This window comes from Lampris incognitus, chromosome 1, assembly GCF_029633865.1.
Source record: "Lampris incognitus isolate fLamInc1 chromosome 1, fLamInc1.hap2, whole genome shotgun sequence".
Classification (NCBI taxonomy): Eukaryota; Metazoa; Chordata; class Actinopteri; order Lampriformes; family Lampridae; genus Lampris; species Lampris incognitus.
Window position 1 is genome coordinate 72,081,260 of NC_079211.1, and position 18,776 is coordinate 72,100,035.

Below are 18,776 nucleotides of genomic sequence, written 5' to 3' on the forward strand. Positions count from 1 at the left end.
GACACTGCTTGGCATCCTCCTCATCATATTCTTCATCCATCCATTGATCTTATCCGCTTATCCTGCTCTCAGGGTCGCGGGGATGCTGGAGCCTATCCCAGCAGTCATTGGGCGGCAGGCGTGGAGACACCATGGACAGGCCACCAGGCCATCACAGGACCAACACACACACACACACACACACACACACACACACACACACACACACACACACACACACACACACACACACATTCATTCCTAGGGACAATTTAGTATGGCCAATTCACCTGACCTACATGTCTTTGGACTGTGGGAGGAAACCGGAAACCGGAGCCTCCGGAGGAAACCCACGCAGACACAGGGAGAACATGCAAACTCCACACAGAGTACGACCCAGGATGACCCACCAAGGTTGGACTACCCCGGGGCTCAAACCCAGGACCTTCTTGCTGTGAGGTGACTGCACTAACCACTGCGCCACCATGCCGCCCGGCATATTCTTCATATATGTTATAATTCCATTATAATTGTGTTATCCTCTTTCAATGTCGTATTGTGTAAATTGTGTAAACACATCATTGCACTTTGTGCGTCTTGGGAGATGTCAACAACAATCCCCGGATCTCTGCCAAGATGATTGTTGCTGAACTGGCCTCTTCTGGACTTGATGTTTCAAGGAAGACTGTTGTGAGGGCTCTTCATCGTGGTGGGCTTCAAGGTCATCGTCCAAGAAAAACTCCATTGCTCACACAGCGGCACATCAAAGCCAGACTGAAGTTTGCCCGTGAACATCTGAAACATGGGCACGAGTTTCGGAAGTCTGTCCTTTGGTCTGATGAGACTATACTTGAGCTGTTTGGGCACATGGATGTTGCTTTTGTTTGGCGAAGGAAGGGAGAAGCCTTCAACCCTAAAAACACAGTTGCCACAGTTAAACATGGTGGTGGGAGCATAATGCTGTGGGGCTGTTTTGCTGCTTCAGGCACAGGGAACCTTGTTCGAGTGCATGGGATCATGAAGAAAGAAGATTATGTTGACATTTTGAAGGATAATGTAAAGAAATCTGCTGCCAGTATAGCTTTAGGTTGCAGCTGGGTCTTCCAGCAAGACAATGACCCGAAAAAATACATTCAAGTTAGTCCAAAACTTTTAGAAGGACACCAAAATCAAGGTCCTGGAGTGGCCCTGTCAGAGCCCAGATCTCAATCCTAATGAGAATCTGTGGCGGGAGCTCAAGGTTCATGTCCATGCTGGAAAACCACACAATTTGGATGAGCTGGAACAACTTGCCATGGAAGAATGGGCTAAGATCCCTCAAGAGACATGTGCCAACCTAGTTAGGAACTACCATAAGAGGTTGTTGTCAGTTGGGAGTCAGAAAGGTTACACTATTGACTATTAATTGTCAGAAGGCTAATAATTTTGGCCTTATCATTTTTGTTTTTTCTTGTTTCAATTCAGCACATCAGTAAAATAGCTTAATCAAGCTTAGCAGAGATTTTGTCTTTGTTCTCTTGGAAGCAATTAAACTATAAACACTTTTGGTTATGGTCATTTCCACGGAAAAGTTAAGGGTTTTGTTTGATTTCATAAAGGGGGCTAATAATTCTGACCTTAACTGTAGTTAGATGGAGTTGTCACTCACCTATTCCACACTTGCCACAGATCAGAATGCGGTTACTTTGGTTCTCTTGGTTCTCTGCGTTCGGCTCCGGCTCCTGGCACACCGAACAACAAGGCTCCTCTCCTGGAACACCAGCTACAGAATGGCATTGTAGAGAGGTCAAACATGGACATATCAGGTAAACAGGAAGTATACAGGGAGCAGTGTCCATGGCAGATCTAGCTCTGTATAAAGACTCCCAGACATATAATGCAACTCAACAGCGGAATTTAAGCCCGTGTCGTCATAAATCGAATTATAAAATTATAAATCGCTCTGAAGTCAGTTAAACTGTCTCACTGCTTTCAAATCCAACACCCTGATTCAACCCTGACCCATCTGCCCCCATGCGTCTCACCATGCTGGATGTCCCTCCAAAGAACCCAGAACTTTCAAATCTAACTCCATGATTTAACCCTGACCCAACTGCCCCCATGCATCTCACCATGCTGGATTTCCCTCCAAAGAACCCAGAACGTTCAAATCTAACTTCCTGATTTAACCCTGATCCAACTGTCCCCATGTGTCTCACCATGCTGGATGTCCCTCCAAAGAACCCAGAACTTTCAAATCTAACTCCATGATTTAACCCTGACCCAACTGTCCCCATGTGTCTCACCATGCTGGATGTCCCTCCAGAGAACCCAGAACTTTCAAATCTAACTTCCTGATTTAACCCTGACCCAACTGTCCCCATGTGTCTCACCATGCTGGATATCCCTCCAGAGAACTCAGAACTTTCAAATCTAACTTCCTGATTTAACCCTGACCCAACTGTCCCCATGTGTCTCACCATGCTGGATGTCCCTCCAGAGAACTCAAAACTTTCAAATCTAACTTCCTGATTTAACCCTGACCTAACTGTCCCCATGTGTCTCACCATGCTGGATGTCCCTCCAGAGAACTCAGAACTTTCAAATCTAACTTCCTGATTTAACCCTGAGCCAACTGTCCCCATGTGTCTCACCATGCTGGATGTCCCTCCAGAGAACCCAGAACTTCGAGTTGTCCTCAAACGTCACAAAGCAGCTCTGTCTAGGAGGGCTGACCTGGAAACCAGTCAAACACACAGACCCCATTTAATCCCCAAATAGACTGTCATTGTTCGTATGTAGTAATACGTATAGTCTACTGTCTATATGCAGTAGTAATATATATATTCTACTGTCTATATGTAGTAGTAATATGCATAGTGTACTGTCTATATGTAGTAGTTATATATATACACACACACATACACACACACACACACACACACACACACACACACACACACACACACACACACATATATATATATATATATATAAAAACAGTGTACGGTTTATAGGTAGTAATATGTATAGTGAACTGTCTATATGTAGTAATATGTACAGTGTATGATCTATATGTAGTAATATATATAATGTACTGTCTATATATAGTAATATGTCTAGTGTACTGTCTTTATGTAGTAATATGTACAGTGTACTGTCTACATGTAATAGTAATATGTACAGTGTATTGTCTGAGTCGGAGCTCTAAGTTCCGTTTTTTATCCATCTGGACCCAAAATAAAGGAATGAACTCCTGTTTTCCATCAGAGAGACAGACTAGCTTACTTTATCCATGAAAGACGTACCAAATTTTCTTTTCCAGATCTACCTTCATCCATACCTCACCTCCTCACCTAGGTCGTCCGTCAGGACACCCCGTCATCCATACCTCACCTCCTCACCTAGGTCGTCCGTCAGGACGCCACTTCATCCATACCTCACCTCCTCAGCAGTCGTCCGTCAGGACGCCCCTTCATCCATACCTCACCTCCTCATGTAGGTCGTCCGTCAGGACACCCCTTCATCCATACCTCACCTCCTCAGCAGTCGTCCGTCAGGACACCCCGTCATCCATACCTCACCTCCTCACCTAGGTCGTCCGTCAGGACGCCCCTTCATCCATACCTCACCTCCTCAGCAGTCGTCCGTCAGGACGCCCCTTCATCCATACCTCACCTCCTCATCTAGGTCGTCCGTCAGGACGCCCCTTCATCCATACCTCACCTCCTCACCTGGGTCGTCTGTCAGGACGCCCCTTCATCCATACCTCACCTCCTCACCTGGGTCGTCCGTCAGGACGCCCCTTCATCCATACATGGTTCCCGAGTGTGACTGTTATACTGATTTGTGTATCTAAGTTTTAATTTATCACTCACTATCACCGTTACCTTTATTACTCACATCAGGATGACTGATTTACTTGTTGCACATGTAGACTAACTACACTGGACATGAGGTGCACTCTCCGTATCATATAGTTATTATTTACTGCTCTTTTTTTCTTTCTGTTTTATTCTGAAACAGCAGAGCAGAACACATCAGGAGAGCAACATACATCCATAGTCAGATTAAATACACAGCTTCCTCATACTGCTGTCCCAGCATGAACACGTATACAAAACAACAAGACAACCAAAACAAACCACAAAACACAAGGGACACAACACAAGGGGGAGAGAATCACCGTAAGAGAAAATGCTTAATGAGCAAAGTAAGCTCAGTCTACTCCAATACAAGTTACTGCTAGCCACTCGACCAAAACACGTACTGAGGGGGACCACTAGGGGTCCTTGCAGTACCCTGGACAACCTTCAGTGAAGAGGAACTGATAGCTGTTCACCACACCACATGATACGCAGGTGGATGTGCATCAACCTTCAGTGAAGAGGAACTGATAGCTGTTCATCACACCACATGATACGCGGGTGGATGTGCATCAACCTAGACGTGCAGGATTGAAAGGTGTGCAGCACATAACATGATACTTTTGACCAGACAAGGAGCCAACACCGAAAAGACATGGTTGTGGATCCGTTACTATTGTAATGCCAGCAAATCTCTCAGTGCTGTTTGAGAGGAAGACCAGGAAGTTGTGATCAGTTGACATGACCACATCAAGTGAAAATAAGTGCCAGGTTGTTTTTAGCCATTCCGACATGCCGCAGAGCATGCATGATCATATTTACTCCGTATTTCAGGAGTTACATGCAGTTTATTAATCATCTTGTATTGTGTTACATGTGATTAGTCTGATTTCCCGGGCTTTGATATTCATTGTAGGGTAATGCTTTACGTTGTGCATGTAAACGCACGGCCAGTTGCGGTTTGTTTGTGGCTCTGCTTACTTTTTCACGTTAATTTATAACAACTCCTAGAGACCTTTTGGATTATTCTAATTGATTTCATGGTTTGCCTGTTTTATGGATCCCCCCCCCTCTTTCCCCCCAGTTGTATCCTACCGATTACCCCACTCTTCCGACCGTCCCGGTCTCTGCTCCACCCCCTCTGCTGATCTGGGGAGGGCTGCACACTACCACATGCCTCCTCCCATACATGTGGAGTCACCAGCCGCTTCTTTTCACCTGACAGTGAGGAGTTTCACCAGGGGGACGTAGCGCGTGGGAGGATCATGCCATTCCCCCCCAGTCCCCCTCCCCCCGAACAGGCACCCCGAACGACCAGAGGAGGCGCTAGTGCACTGACCAGGACACATACCCACATCCGGCTACCCACCCGCAGACGTCCGCAATGCATTGTGGTACAAGGTGTATAGGACGAGTGCCAGATTGTAAACAAACACGCGTTCAGTACTGTCATCAGCTGTGATGTTGTGGATCCTGCCAAAGTTTTAAGCCATTTTCCAACGCTATCTTCAGATGGTCCCGGGTCTCGCTTTTTTCAAAATTCCAGCAAGGACTCGGGATCCAGCCACTCGTTACTTGAACGTCATATTTGCGAAGAACCGAAGGAAACCGAGAACAACTCTGGTTGCAAATCGAAATGGGCCAAAAAAATGTTGTAGGTGGTTACACTTGCCATGTTCCGGGGTGCATGAATAATCCGAAGAAGAACAAGGAACTACATTTTTATAGCATGCCAAATGGTACTCATGAGGAAAAAAATCGAATTAAGAAAGAGGTGGTTGAATTTAATCAGTAGAAAGGACTTTGTTCCCAATGACAACCATCGAATTTGTTCAGCACATTTTCCTGGAGGGAAAAAGACGTATCTAAACAATTTACCGCTGATTGTACCGAAGGCAACTAGACCTACGATTCCTACTCTCAGGACAACTAGACCTACGATTCCTACTCCCAGGACAACTACACCTACGATTCCTACTCCCAGGACAACTAGAACTACGATTCCTACTCCCAGGACAACTAGACCTACGAGTCCTACTCCCAGGACAACTACACCTACGATTCCTACTCCCAGGACAACTACACCTACGATTCCTACTCCCAGGACAACTAGACCTACGAGTCCTACTCCCAGGACAACTACACCTACGATTCCTACTCCCAGGACAACTACACCTACGATTCCTACTCCCAGGATAACTAGAACTACGATTCCTACTCCCAGGACAACTAGACCTACGAGTCCTACTCCCAGGACAACTACACCTACGATTCCTACTCCCAGGACAACTAGAACTACGATTCCTACTCCCAGGACAACTAGAACTACGATTCCTACTCCCAGGACAACTAGACCTACGAGTCCTACTCCAAAGGCCACTTAAACCTACGATTCCTACTCCCAGGACAACGGTGCAATCAAGAAACCGAATTCAGAACTGCAGCAGTAGTTCCCCACCCACCAGTATATCTGATAATGTACAGCAGGAGGAGCAGGAAAATATGGATCCAGTGCAAGCATTACACAGACAGATCGAAGAACTGAAAGCCAAGCATGCATTGGAAGTGGGAGCTGCAACCGGTGCGATATCTCAGCTGAGAAGAGAGGTCAAGACCTTGAACGAACATATCCTCGGGTCATCATTTTCTGTTGAGAACTATAAGCATGACCAAAAAAAAAGTTTCATTTTTATACAGGACTTGCCGATTATGAGACTTTCAAAATACCGTTTGACTCATTTGGACCTGCTGTTGATAAGCTAATTTATCGCCACTCAAACACCAGTGTGGAAAGGTTAACTGAAGTTTCGTGCAAGCGTGGACCAAAACGTTTCTTAACTCCTGATCAAGAGTTGTTTTCCTTATATTGGCAAGATTGCGATGTGGAATGTTAGAGGAGGATATTGCAAGCAGGGCAGGAATTTCTGTAAGTCACTTCCCACGCATCTTCACAACCTGGATTGACTTCCTTCACGCAATATCTCGATCCTTTCCAATATGGCCATCCACAGAGATTGTTGACAAGACCATGCCCATATTTTTCAAAGAGACATACCCATCAACTAGGGTTATCGTTGATGCCACAGAAATATTTATTGAAATGTCAAGTTCTCTGAGATCGCAAAGTGAAAGCTACTCAAATTACAAGCATCACAATACAGCCAAGGGACTTATATAGGAACTGCACCATCAGGAGCTGTTACCTTTGTCTCAGACCTGTATGCTGGCCATTGCAGTGACAAGGCTACAACAAAAGATTTTGGAATCTTGCAGCTTCTTGCAGAGGGTGATTCCGTTATGGGAGACTATGGCTTCACAATGGAGGACGATTTACCACCAAAGACATACACTACCGTTCAAAAGTTTGGGATCACATTGAAATGTCCATATTTTTGAAGGAAAAGCACTGTACTGTTCAATGAAGATAACTTTAAACTAGTCTTAACTTTAAAGAAATACACTCTATACATTGCTAATGTGGTAAATGACTATTCTAGCTGCAAATGTCTGGTTTTTGGTGCAATATCTACATAGGTGTATAGAGGCCCATTTCAAGCAACTATCACTCCAGTGTTCTAATGGTACAATGTGTTTGCTCATTGGCTCAGAAGGCTAATTGATGATTAGAAAATCCTTGTGCAATCATGTTCACACATCTGAAAACAGTTTAGCTCATTACAGAAGCTACAAAACTGACCTTCCTTTGAGCAGATTGAGTTTCTGGAGCATCACATTTGTGGGGTCAATTAAACGCTCAAAATGGCCAGAAAAAGAGAACTTTCATCTGAAACTCGACAGTCTATTCTTGTTCTTAGAAATGAAGGCTATTCAATGCGAGAAATTGCTAAGAAATTGAAGATTTCCTACACCGGTGTGTACTACTCCCTTCAGAGGACAGCACAAACAGGCTCTAACCAGAGTAGAAAAAGAAGTGGGAGGCCGCGTTGCACAACTGAGCAAGAAGATAAGTACATTAGAGTCTCTAGTTTGAGAAACAGACGCCTCACAGGTCCCCAACTGGCATCTTCATTAAATAGTACCCGCAAAACACCAGTGTCAACATCTACAGTGAAGAGGCGGCTGCGGGATTCTGGGCTTCAGGGCAGAGTGGCAAAGAAAAAGCCATATCTGAGACTGACCAATAAAAGAAAAAGATTAAGATGGGCAAAAGAACACAGACATTGGACAGAGGAAGACTGGAAAAAAGTGTTGTGGACGGATGAATCCAAGTTTGAGGTGTTTGGATCACAAAGAAGAACGTTTGTGAGACGCAGAACAAATGAAAAGATGCTGGAATAATGCCTGACGCCATCTGTTAAGCATGGTGGAGGTAATGTGATGGTCTGGGGTTGCTTTGGTGCTGGTAAGGTGGGAGATTTGTACAGGGTAAAAGGGATTCTGAATAAGGAAGGCTATCACTCCATTTTGCAACGCCATGCCATACCCAGTGGACAGCGCTTGATTGGAGCCAATTTCATCCTACAACAGGACAATGACCCTAAACACACCTCCAAATTGTGCAAGAACTATTTAGAGCAGAAGCAGGCAGCTGGTATTCTATCGGTAATGGAGTGGCCAGCGCAGTCACCAGATCTGAACCCCATTGAGCTGTTGTGGGAGCAGCTTGACCGTATGGTACGCAAGAAGTGCCCATCCAACCAATCCAACTTGTGGGAGCTGCTTCTGGAAGCGTGGGGTGCAATTTCTCCAGATTACCTCAACAAATTAACAGCTAGAATGCCAAAGGTCTGCAATGCTGTATTTGCTGCAAATGGAGGATTCTTTGACGAAAGCAAAATTTGATGTAAAAAAAATCTTATTTCAAATACAAATCATTATTTCTAACCTTGTCAATGTCTTGACTCTATTTTCTATTCATTTCACAACATATGGTTGTGAATAAGTGTGACTTTTCATGGAAAACACAAAATTGTTTGGGTGACCCCAAACTTTTGAACGGTAGTGTACCTCAACGTTCCACCCTTCCTGGGAGATAACGCATCCCTTACCATTGAAGAAGAGACAGAGACACGACATATAGCCCCTGCAAGGGTGCATGCTGACACAGCTATCAGGAGGATAAAAACATTTCGTATTTTGAAAACTGTTTTTCCTATTTCTATGGCACCTGAGTTTTATTTATTTATTATTTATTCATTTAACCTTTATTTAACCAGGAGGATCCCATTAAGATTACAAACCTCTTTTTCAAGGGAGACCTGACCAAGATAGGCAGCAGCAATTAGAAAGCACAGATACAAAATCACAGCTGCAAAATTTCACATTTGAAAACACAAACAAAAGACACAAAAAAAATTTAGAAAAAAAAGCAAATTACAAGCAGATTATAAAAAACAAGTACATGTTGTGAAATCAGCTTCAAGTACTCTCAATTTGGATTTGAAACGGCTCAGTGAGATGAACTCTGTAAGTCTCCAGTCATTCTGCAACATATTCCAGGTTAAAGGTGCAGAATGAACAAAAACCTTTTTACCCAGTTCAGTGCAGGCATATGGAACAGAAAGCAACACATAGCCAAGACAACGAAAGGAGTAAGTTAAATAAAATGTGGGTGGTATGCTCTTATCTTACAAATTTATTACCACCTTTGATAGCTGGCCAATAAGGTAAAAATATAAACAGTGACATTAAGTGGATTTAATTGTAAGACCTTCTGTGATTCTCAGTGTTTTGTTTTGTTTTTGTTTTTTGCTCAAAATACTTTGTTTAGAGACTTCAGCTTGGAAATTGGTCTTTGGTTTAAATTTTGATGCACCTTAAACCCGGTCTCAAAGTAACATAGCATAACAGCTGATGACCACTGAACGCGTGTTTGTTTACAATCTAGCGCGCGTCCTATACACCTTGTACCACAATGCATTGCGGGCACGCTGAATAAGGAAAACGGTGAATTGTGTTTGTGGGGCCATCCGACCAAGCCGGAGGTTGTTCATAGACTCTGAGCTGATCATCAGTTGCTGTACTGACTCCCTGCACTTTTGGTGGGAACTGTGTGGACTCATTCCTTGCCTGACAGAGCTAATGGCTAATGGAGCAAGTGGCTAACTTCCACTTGCTTTTCTGTGAACTTCCATCAACTGGTTCAACATCACTATGCCTTGCGAGGACTGCTTGAAAGCAATAAATGCCATAACTTACCTCAAGGATGATATCCGACAGCTCTCGGATGAACTCCAAAAAAGGACTCTCTTTTATCCGATTTTACTGACGCCGCAGCCAAGAGTCCAAAATGATCTCCGCTATGGACTCAGTCATCTCCGACACCATCCTCTGGCACCCATCATCTCATTGCCAGCCCTCCTCCTGCTCCACTCCCAGCTCACAGGGTATCTGGGCGGAGGTGGTAGTCAGATGTGGCAAGACAGAAAGACCCCAAGCTGACTCATCTCCACCCATAAACCTCTCACGTTGGTTTACCATGCTATCGGCCGATAGATAACACGTTTCACCCTGTTAATGCCCCCGTGGCTGTTCCGGTGGCTGATGTTGCTCCTTCCCAGGTGGAAACAGTTCCTGCTCCAGCCAGGACTACTCCTGCTTCAAGGGCTGTCCCAGCTGCTGCGGTGACCGACCCACCCCCCACTGCGGGGCCCCCTAAACCTTCCTCCCTGGCGTTTGGGCAGGTTGGTCACTCGCAATCCCAATGACGTTTCCTCAGGTCAACAACATTCACCCCTCCAAGGCTGTCCCTGACAGTTGTCCATCAGTCACCCATTCCTCTCTTCCTCCCTTTGATCATCAGAGACTCCATAGACTGAAACAGCCATTTCATAAAAACGGTCACATGCTTTCCTGGAGCTACTGCCCCTGGAGAATTTCCCAGGACTCTGATTCATTTCCCACAGTTATGAAAGACATAGTCCATGTCAGCTCCAATGACATTGCCCATCAGCAGTCCAAGCTGACAAAAGGTGAATTTAGCCATCTTTTTAATCTCCTCAACAGTCATGGAAAAATCGCTTTTATTTCTGGCCCAGTTCCCACACTGGGTCACGACGTGTGTCGTTTTAGCCTTCATACCTTGCTCTAGTCCGTAAGTTTAGATCGTCAGCCAGTTTATGGTTCCCTGTAGTGTGGGGGGGATGGTCTCCTGTAATTGGTAATGCCTTTCAAACCACTCCAGACTGATGCTGGGTCGATGGCAGAAAACATGTTTTTCAATTTTCAACTTGTCAGAGTAGAACTTCAATCAATCAATCAATCAATCAAGTTGCATAATTTAACACATTTACCAGTAAGGGACAATACAGATACTTTGGCTTTGGCTTTTTGCCACTCTGGCCTCTTTTGTGAGTGTATTTCTAGCTTGGTTGAACCAGATCCTATCTCCACCCCTGCAGGCTTCCTATTTGGCTTTACAAAGCTGCTGAGTTTTACTTTGAACCAAGGTTTAGTGTTGTTGAAGGTACAGAAAGTTTTGGTTGGTACACATGTCCCTCACAAAAGCTGATGTCACAAGACCCATCTGTTTAACTCTTGAAATTTGTAGATGACACAATAGTCATCAGCCTCATCCGAGACGGCTATGAGTCGGTATACAGATGGGAGGTCAAACAGCAGAACCTGTGGTGTGGTCACAACAACCTGGAGCTTAAAACACTCAAAACTGTGGAAAGGACAGTGGACTTCAGGAGAAGGCCCCCATTACTGCCCCCCCACACACACACACACACTATACTCAACAGCCACGTGTAGGTTGTCCTTCATGTTTCTCAACATTACAATCTCCCAGGACCTGAAGTGAGAGTCCAACCTCAACACAGTCAGCAAAAAGGCCCAGCAGAGGATGTTCTTCCTGGGCCAGCTCAGGATATATAACCTGCCTCAGGAGCTGCTGATCCAGTTTTACACTGCAGTCATCGAGTCTATTCTCTGCACTTCCATCACTGTCTGGTTTGGATCAGCCACAAAACAGGACAGGAACAGACTACAACGAACAGTCAGGTCTGCAGAAAAGATTATCGGTGCCGACTTGCCCACCCTCCAGGACCTGTACACCTCCAGAGTGAGGAAACGGGCAGGGAAAATTACTTCAGACCCCTCACACCCTTGACACAACCTGTTCCAACTTCTCCGCTCTGGTAGGTACTACAGAAAACTGTACCCCAAAACACCAGACACAGGAAGTTTCTCCCCCCTCGCCATCACACTTAAGAACAGTTAACTCACTGTGGCTCTGTGCAGTAACCCTGGGAAACTATAATAACCCACTGCACCTATAAATTATATAGTATATCTATTTTAGTCTAAAATACAAATGTGCAATACATTTCACTCACTACTGTATATCTGAAAAGGCTGTATTCCTTACATTAAAAAATCCACCTACTATATGTGTGTAAGGTAATTTTTGTCACTGTTTAGTATTTTTCTCAGCACTCCTGGTACTTTTCACTTCTTTGCACTATCTGTATCCTGTTTACAGTTCATAGAAATGGTTTATCCTGTATATAAAGATAAAAGGATTACTTTTATATAGCAATTTATCAAGACACCCAACGCGCTTCACAGTGAAGAGGGGAACTCACCTCAACCTCCACCAACGTGTAGCACCACCTGGGTGGTGTACGGAAGCCATTTTGCACCAGAACGCTCACCACACATCAGTGTGAGGTGGAGAGGGAGGAACCATTGAGCCTGTTACATGGGGGTGATTAGATGGCCAGATGGAGAGAGCCAGATTGGGAATGTTGCCAGGACACCAGGGGACTCCCTGCTCTTCATACATAGTCATTCCTTGTATATATTCCTGAAGATTGTTGTGTTGCTATTCTGTGTAAGTACATTGAGAGCCACCAAACCAAAGTCAAATTCCTTGGATGTGCGAACATACTTGGCCAATAAAGATGATTCTGATTCTATTATATTATTGTAATACTTATACTATTATATTATTATACTATTCACTATTTTATTCAGTATTTTTTTGTTATTATTATTATATTATTGTTATCATTTCTTTTACTATCTACTATATATTATATTTGCTACAATATTATACTACTATCATACTACCAGAAAGAGGAAAGAGTTAAAGGGAAGGTTTACAAGATGGTTGAGAGACCAGCTATGTTGTATGGTTTGGAGACAGTGGCACTGACAAAAAGACAGGAGGTGGAGCTGGAGGTGGCAGAGATGAAGATGATAAGATTTTCACTGGGAGTGATGAAGAAGGACAGGATTAGTAACGAGTATAATAGAGGGACAGCTCAGGTTGGACAGTTTGGAGACAAAACAAGAGAGGCAAGATGGAGATGGTGTGGACGTGTGGAGGAGAGATGCTGGGTATATTGGGAGAAGGATGCTGAATATGGAGCTGCCAGGGAAGAGGAGAAGAGGAAGGCCAAAGAGGAGGTTTATGGATGTAGTGAGGGAGGACATGCAGGTGGCTGGTGTGACAGAGGAAGATGCAGAAGACAGGAAGAGATGGAAACGGATGATCCGCTGTGGCGCCCCCTAATGGGAGCAGCCAAAAGTAGTAGTAGTATACTACAAATACTATTTACTATTTTTTATCTAACATCAATATATTATTACTATAATATAATATGCTCATAAATACAATAAAGTATAGTATAGGTTACTAAAAATAACAATATGCTGTACTGCTGAACTATTGTTGTACTACTAATACATGTGACTTTATACTATATTACACTTATACTCCATACTATTTATACTGTAGTATATTTTTAGTGTTTTTTTACCATATCATTTAAATGTGTAATACTGCTAGAACAGCTAAATTTCCCCTCTGGGGACCACTAAAGCCATGTGTGTCCTATTTGATCTTGTTTGTCTTGCAGTACATCTGTGTCCTTTCACTGCTATAAAGCCACAGACAGCAGACTGACTGTCAGTGTCTCACTATAGCATTTGTGTTTGTTGATTTTATTCCGTTTTTCTCAATAATGGTCAGCTATCAGTACACACAGATGGACTAGTTTGTCGATTTTTTTCTCAGTATTTCAGAGTGGATGAGCTGTGTGCTGACATGGCGCGCCAGGACAGCTGACGTGATGGGGACGCAGACGCAACAAGCCCACTACAGCACGATAGAACACGTGTTCCGCAGACTTCCGGTACATCATACTGTACTGCAGAGGGACGTCTCCGCAAGCAATAACCAAGGAACATAACTCAAATCCATGCTTGGCAAATTGTGCGTTTTTACAATTCCTTATGACAACTAATTAATTATGTTCCAGCACGTCAGTAATTCAGTTCACGTAAACCTAAAGCTGATCCTACCCCTCTCGCGTGACCAGCAGCCATTAGAACCCAACTATCGAGAGTCTAACCGGAGACAAGACCTCGTGTGTACGCGACTCGCACCATAACGCCTGGACTGTAAGAACAAGTCATGAGATCGGCTGAGGAAGGTTAACGTTATAGTGGTTTTATCCTGAAAACCCCAGCTCCCCGTCCACTTGTCTTTGTTTACAGGCCCCTCTTGCCCGCTCCAATATGGCGGCGAAGTTGACGTGCGAGCACAGCATGCATCTATGTGTGTGTGTGTGTGTGTGTGTGTGTGTGTGTGTGTGTGTGTGTGTGTGTGTGTGTGTGTGTGTGACTGACCCGGTGGATCCGGCCCAGGTAGTACAGACCATCTGACCAATGACAAAGGACGTACTGCCCGACACTCAGACTGGATCCCTCCCTGTCTTCTACGACACGCCCCCTACGTGCCGCCACACCCCCCGACGACCTGGGAGGCTCCAGACTGCAGTAGGACTCAACTAGGTCCTCAAACATGCTGCAGAAAGACATACAAATAGTTAGATAGACAGACAGACAGACAGACAGACAGACAGACAGACAGACATTTACTTGACAGTGTCTTCGTGTAATACAGAGCCCTTACTGACTGAAAGCGTTGTGACAGTAAGAAGAGCACAGCCTGTAAAAACCTCCATTAAGATTAATGAAGTTCTCGGAAACAGCTGTTACACGGAGAGATGAGTATGAGAGACAGGCGGGTAGGGAGACACACAGACAGATCATAGAGACAGACAGACGGCGACAGACAGTATGAGAGAGAGAGAGACAGATCGGGAGACAGACAGACAGATCATAGAGACAGACAGACGGCGACAGACAGAATGAGAGAGAGGCGGGTAGGGAGACAGACAGACAGATCATAGACAGACAGACGGCGACAGACAGAATGAGAGAGAGACAGATCGGGAGACAGACAGACAGATCATAGAGACAGACAGACGGCGACAGACAGAATGAGAGAGAGAGAGACAGATACGGAGACGCACAGACAGATCATAGAGACACAGACGGCGACAGACAGATTGAGAGACAGGCGAGTAGGGAGACAGACAGACAGATCATAGAGACAGACAGACGGCGACAGACAGAATGAGAGAGAGAGAGACAGATCGGGAGACAGACAGACAGATCATAGAGACACAGACGGCGACAGACAGAATGAGAGAGAGGCGGGTAGGGAGACAGACAAACAGACCATAGAGACAGACAGACAGACGGCGACAGACAGTATGAGAGAGACAGGTAGGGAGACAGACAGACAGATCATAGAGACATAGACAGTGACAGACAGTATGAGAGAGACAGGTAGGGAGACAGACAGACAGACGGCGACAGACAGTATGAGAGAGAGACAGATAGGGAGACAGACAGACAGACCATAGAGACACAGACGGCGACAGACAGAATGAGAGAGAGAGAGACAGACAGGGAGACAGACAGACCATAGAGACAGACAGACAGACGACGGCAGACAGTATGAGAGAGAGACAGATAGGGAGACAGACAGACAGATCACAGAGACAGACAGACGGCATGAGAGAGAGACAGGTAGGGAGACAGACAGACCATAGAGACAGACAGACAGACAGACAGATGACGGCAGACAGTATGAGAGAAAGACAGGTAGGGAGACAGACAGACGGCATGAGAGAAAGACAGACAGGCGGCATGAGAGAGAGACAGCTAGGGAGACAGAGAGACCATAGAGACAGACAGACAGACGACGGCAGACAGTATGAGAGAAAGACAGGTAGGGAGACAGACAGACGGCATGAGAGAGAGGCAGACAGGCGGCATGAGAGAGAGACAGGTAGGGAGACAGACAGACCATAGAGACAGACAGACAGACGACGGCAGACAGTATGAGAGAAAGACAGACCATAGAGACAGACAGACGGCATGAGAAAGAGACAGGTAGGGAGACAGACAGACGGCATGAGAGAGAGGCAGACAGGCGGCATGAGAGAGAGACAGGTAGGGAGACAGACAGACCATAGAGACAGACAGACAGACGACGGCAGACAGTATGAGAGAGAGACAGATAGGGAGACAGACAGACAGATAACAGAGACAGACAGACCATAGAGACAGACAGACGGCATGAGAGAGAGACAGGTAGGGAGACAGACAGACGGGTCTGTGACTCATCTATCAACTCCGCAAACAGTCGGGGGAATTTTGACATTTCGGCGCATGCGTGCTGAGTGCTCTGAGCAGGCTGACTGTGACTTAATATGAAGTGATTTCCCTGGAAGTTTTATGAAGTCAGAGTTTCTATTAGAAACCGGGTAACTAGAAGCAGCAGCGCCAGGCCGTTCACACCGCGGAGGCGCAGCAGTCTGTCCCCGGCTGACGCTGTGCCACATTCTGCCACACGCTGAGCTGGAACACGTCTGCTCGGTTAGAATAGGCTCGCATTAATCCTCTTCCCCTTGCCCGGCACTCCAGCAACCCTCCGAGGGGGTTCGGGGTAAAACTGGCGGTTCTGTTGCAGTACAGACACAAGCTGAGCAACGCGCCGAGCCGCGCCGCGCCGCCCCGCGCCGAGCCGAGCCGCCCCGCGCCGGCTGTTTGAATAAACGAGTCGGAGACATTTTACAGATGAAGACAAAATGTGTAAGATTAAACTCTCAACTTTTGAAACGAGCTCTTTCACACGTAAATCCCTACAATGCTACCTCCGCAGCGAACCCCCGCCCGTGTGCGGTAAGACGTGCCGCGTATTCAGGAGATAAGGCACTTCTCACGGTGAAATAAGGATAGCACCCCGAAGCAGCGAAACGACTCTTACCTCCGTCCGGCGCTGGCAGACTGACTAACTGACTGTTTCTCCACAGGCGCTAAACTTCAAACTCTCGCCGGCGCCATTTTTTAACTTTTCCCGCGGATCACTGCCGGTTTTTCATCATCATTTACATAAGGCGTCGTCGTCATCATCATCATCATCATCATCATCATCATCATCATCATCATCATCACTGGCAGTTGAGGAGGTGTTGGCGTAACTAGTACAGTCACTATTATAATTTTTAACTATTAAGACTACGCAATGTCCTCCCTGCCTATTCTTTATTCAGTTATTTTCTTCTTTATTCAGGTATTTTATTATTCCGTTATTTTCTTCTTTATTCAGTTATTTTCTTCTTTATTCAGTTATTTTTTTCCTTATTCAATTATTTTCTTCTTTATTCAGTTATGTTCTTCATCATTCAGCTATTTTCTTCTCTATTCCGTTATTTTCTTCTTTATTCAGTTATTTTCTTCTCTATTCAGTTATTTTCTCTATTCAGTTATTTTCTTCTCTATTCAGTTATTTTCTTCTTTATTCAGTTATTTTCTTCTTCATTCAGCTATTTTTTTCCTTATTCAATTATTTTCTTCTCTAGTCAGTTATTTACGTCTCTATTCCGTTATTTTCTTTTTTATTCAGTTATTTTATTCTCTATTCTGTTATTTTCTTCTTTATTCAGATATTTTCTTCTCCGTTCAGTTATTTTCTTCTTCATTCAGTTATTTTTTTCTCCATTCGGTTATTTTCTTCTCTATTCAGTTATTTTCTTCTCTATTCATTTATTTTCTTCTCTAGTCAGTTATTTACGTCTCTATTCCGTTATTTTATTTTTTATTCAGTTATGTTATTCTCTATTCTGTTATTTTCTTCTTTATTCAGATATTTTCTTCTCCGTTCAGTTATTTTCTTCTTCACTCAGTTATTTTCTTCTCCATTCGGTTATTTTCTTCTCCATTCAGTTATTTTCTTCTCTATTCCGTTATTTTCTTCTCTATTCATTTATTTTCTTCTTCATTCAGTTATTTTCTTCTTTAATCACGTATTTTCTTCTCTATTCAATTTTTTCTACTCTATTCGGTTATTTTCTTTTCTATTCAGTTATTTTCTTCTCTATTCATTTATTTCCTTCTTCATTCAGTTATTTTCTTCTTTAATCACGTATTTTCTTCTCTATTCAACTATTTTCTTCTTTCTTCAGTTATTTTCTTCTCTATTCGGTTATTTTCTTCGTTATTCAGTTATTTTCTTCTTTATTATTGTTTTCTTCTTCATTCATTTATTTTTTTCTTTATTCTGTTATTCTCTTCTTCATTCAGTTATTTTCTTCTCTATTCAGTTATTTTCTCCGTTATTATTATTTTCTTCTTCATTCAGTTATTTTCTTCTCTATTCAGTTACCTTCTTCTTCATTCGGTTATTTTCTTCTCTATTCAGTTATTTTCTTCTCTGTTTGTTTATTTTCTTCTGTAGTCGGTTATTTTCTTCTTTATTCAGTTATTGTCTTCTTTATTCGGTTTATTTTCTTCTCTATTCGGTTATTTTCTTCTTTATTATTATTTTCTTCACTGTCCAGTTATTTTCTTTCTATATTCTTTATTCCGCTATTTTCTTATCTATTCAGTTTTCTTCTTTATTTAGTTCCGGAGGCGGCGCTAGGGTGTGGCTTAGGTAGGCTATAGCTCTACCACAAATTGCGTTAGCCCCACCTTAGCCCTACCACTGATCTGGGTTCAGTAGCGTTCAGTATTTCAACGTGGCTGTCAGCCTGTCACTGTCCCGAGATCATAGTCCATGGGCCAGAGCCCAAAATTTCCTATTTCGGTACACTCAAGGTGGCAAAACTTACTTATAATTTTTGA

General features: G+C 44.0%; 1 protein-coding gene across 1 annotated transcript in view; it reads right to left on the reverse strand.

The window, feature by feature from the left end:
• phf19 (PHD finger protein 19) overlaps positions 1-16,960 on the reverse strand; it is a 253,724-nt gene extending 236,764 nt beyond the window's left edge. The window contains exons 1-4 of the mRNA XM_056292783.1: positions 16,918-16,960; positions 14,424-14,601; positions 2,613-2,694; positions 1,628-1,741 (exon numbers count right to left, since the gene is read on the reverse strand). Of these exons, the coding sequence (XP_056148758.1) occupies positions 1,628-1,741; positions 2,613-2,694; positions 14,424-14,600 (373 nt within the window). The 5' untranslated portion in view covers position 14,601; positions 16,918-16,960. The remainder of the gene's footprint in view (positions 1-1,627; positions 1,742-2,612; positions 2,695-14,423; positions 14,602-16,917) is intronic.
• Positions 16,961-18,776: the final 1,816 nt, after the last annotated feature.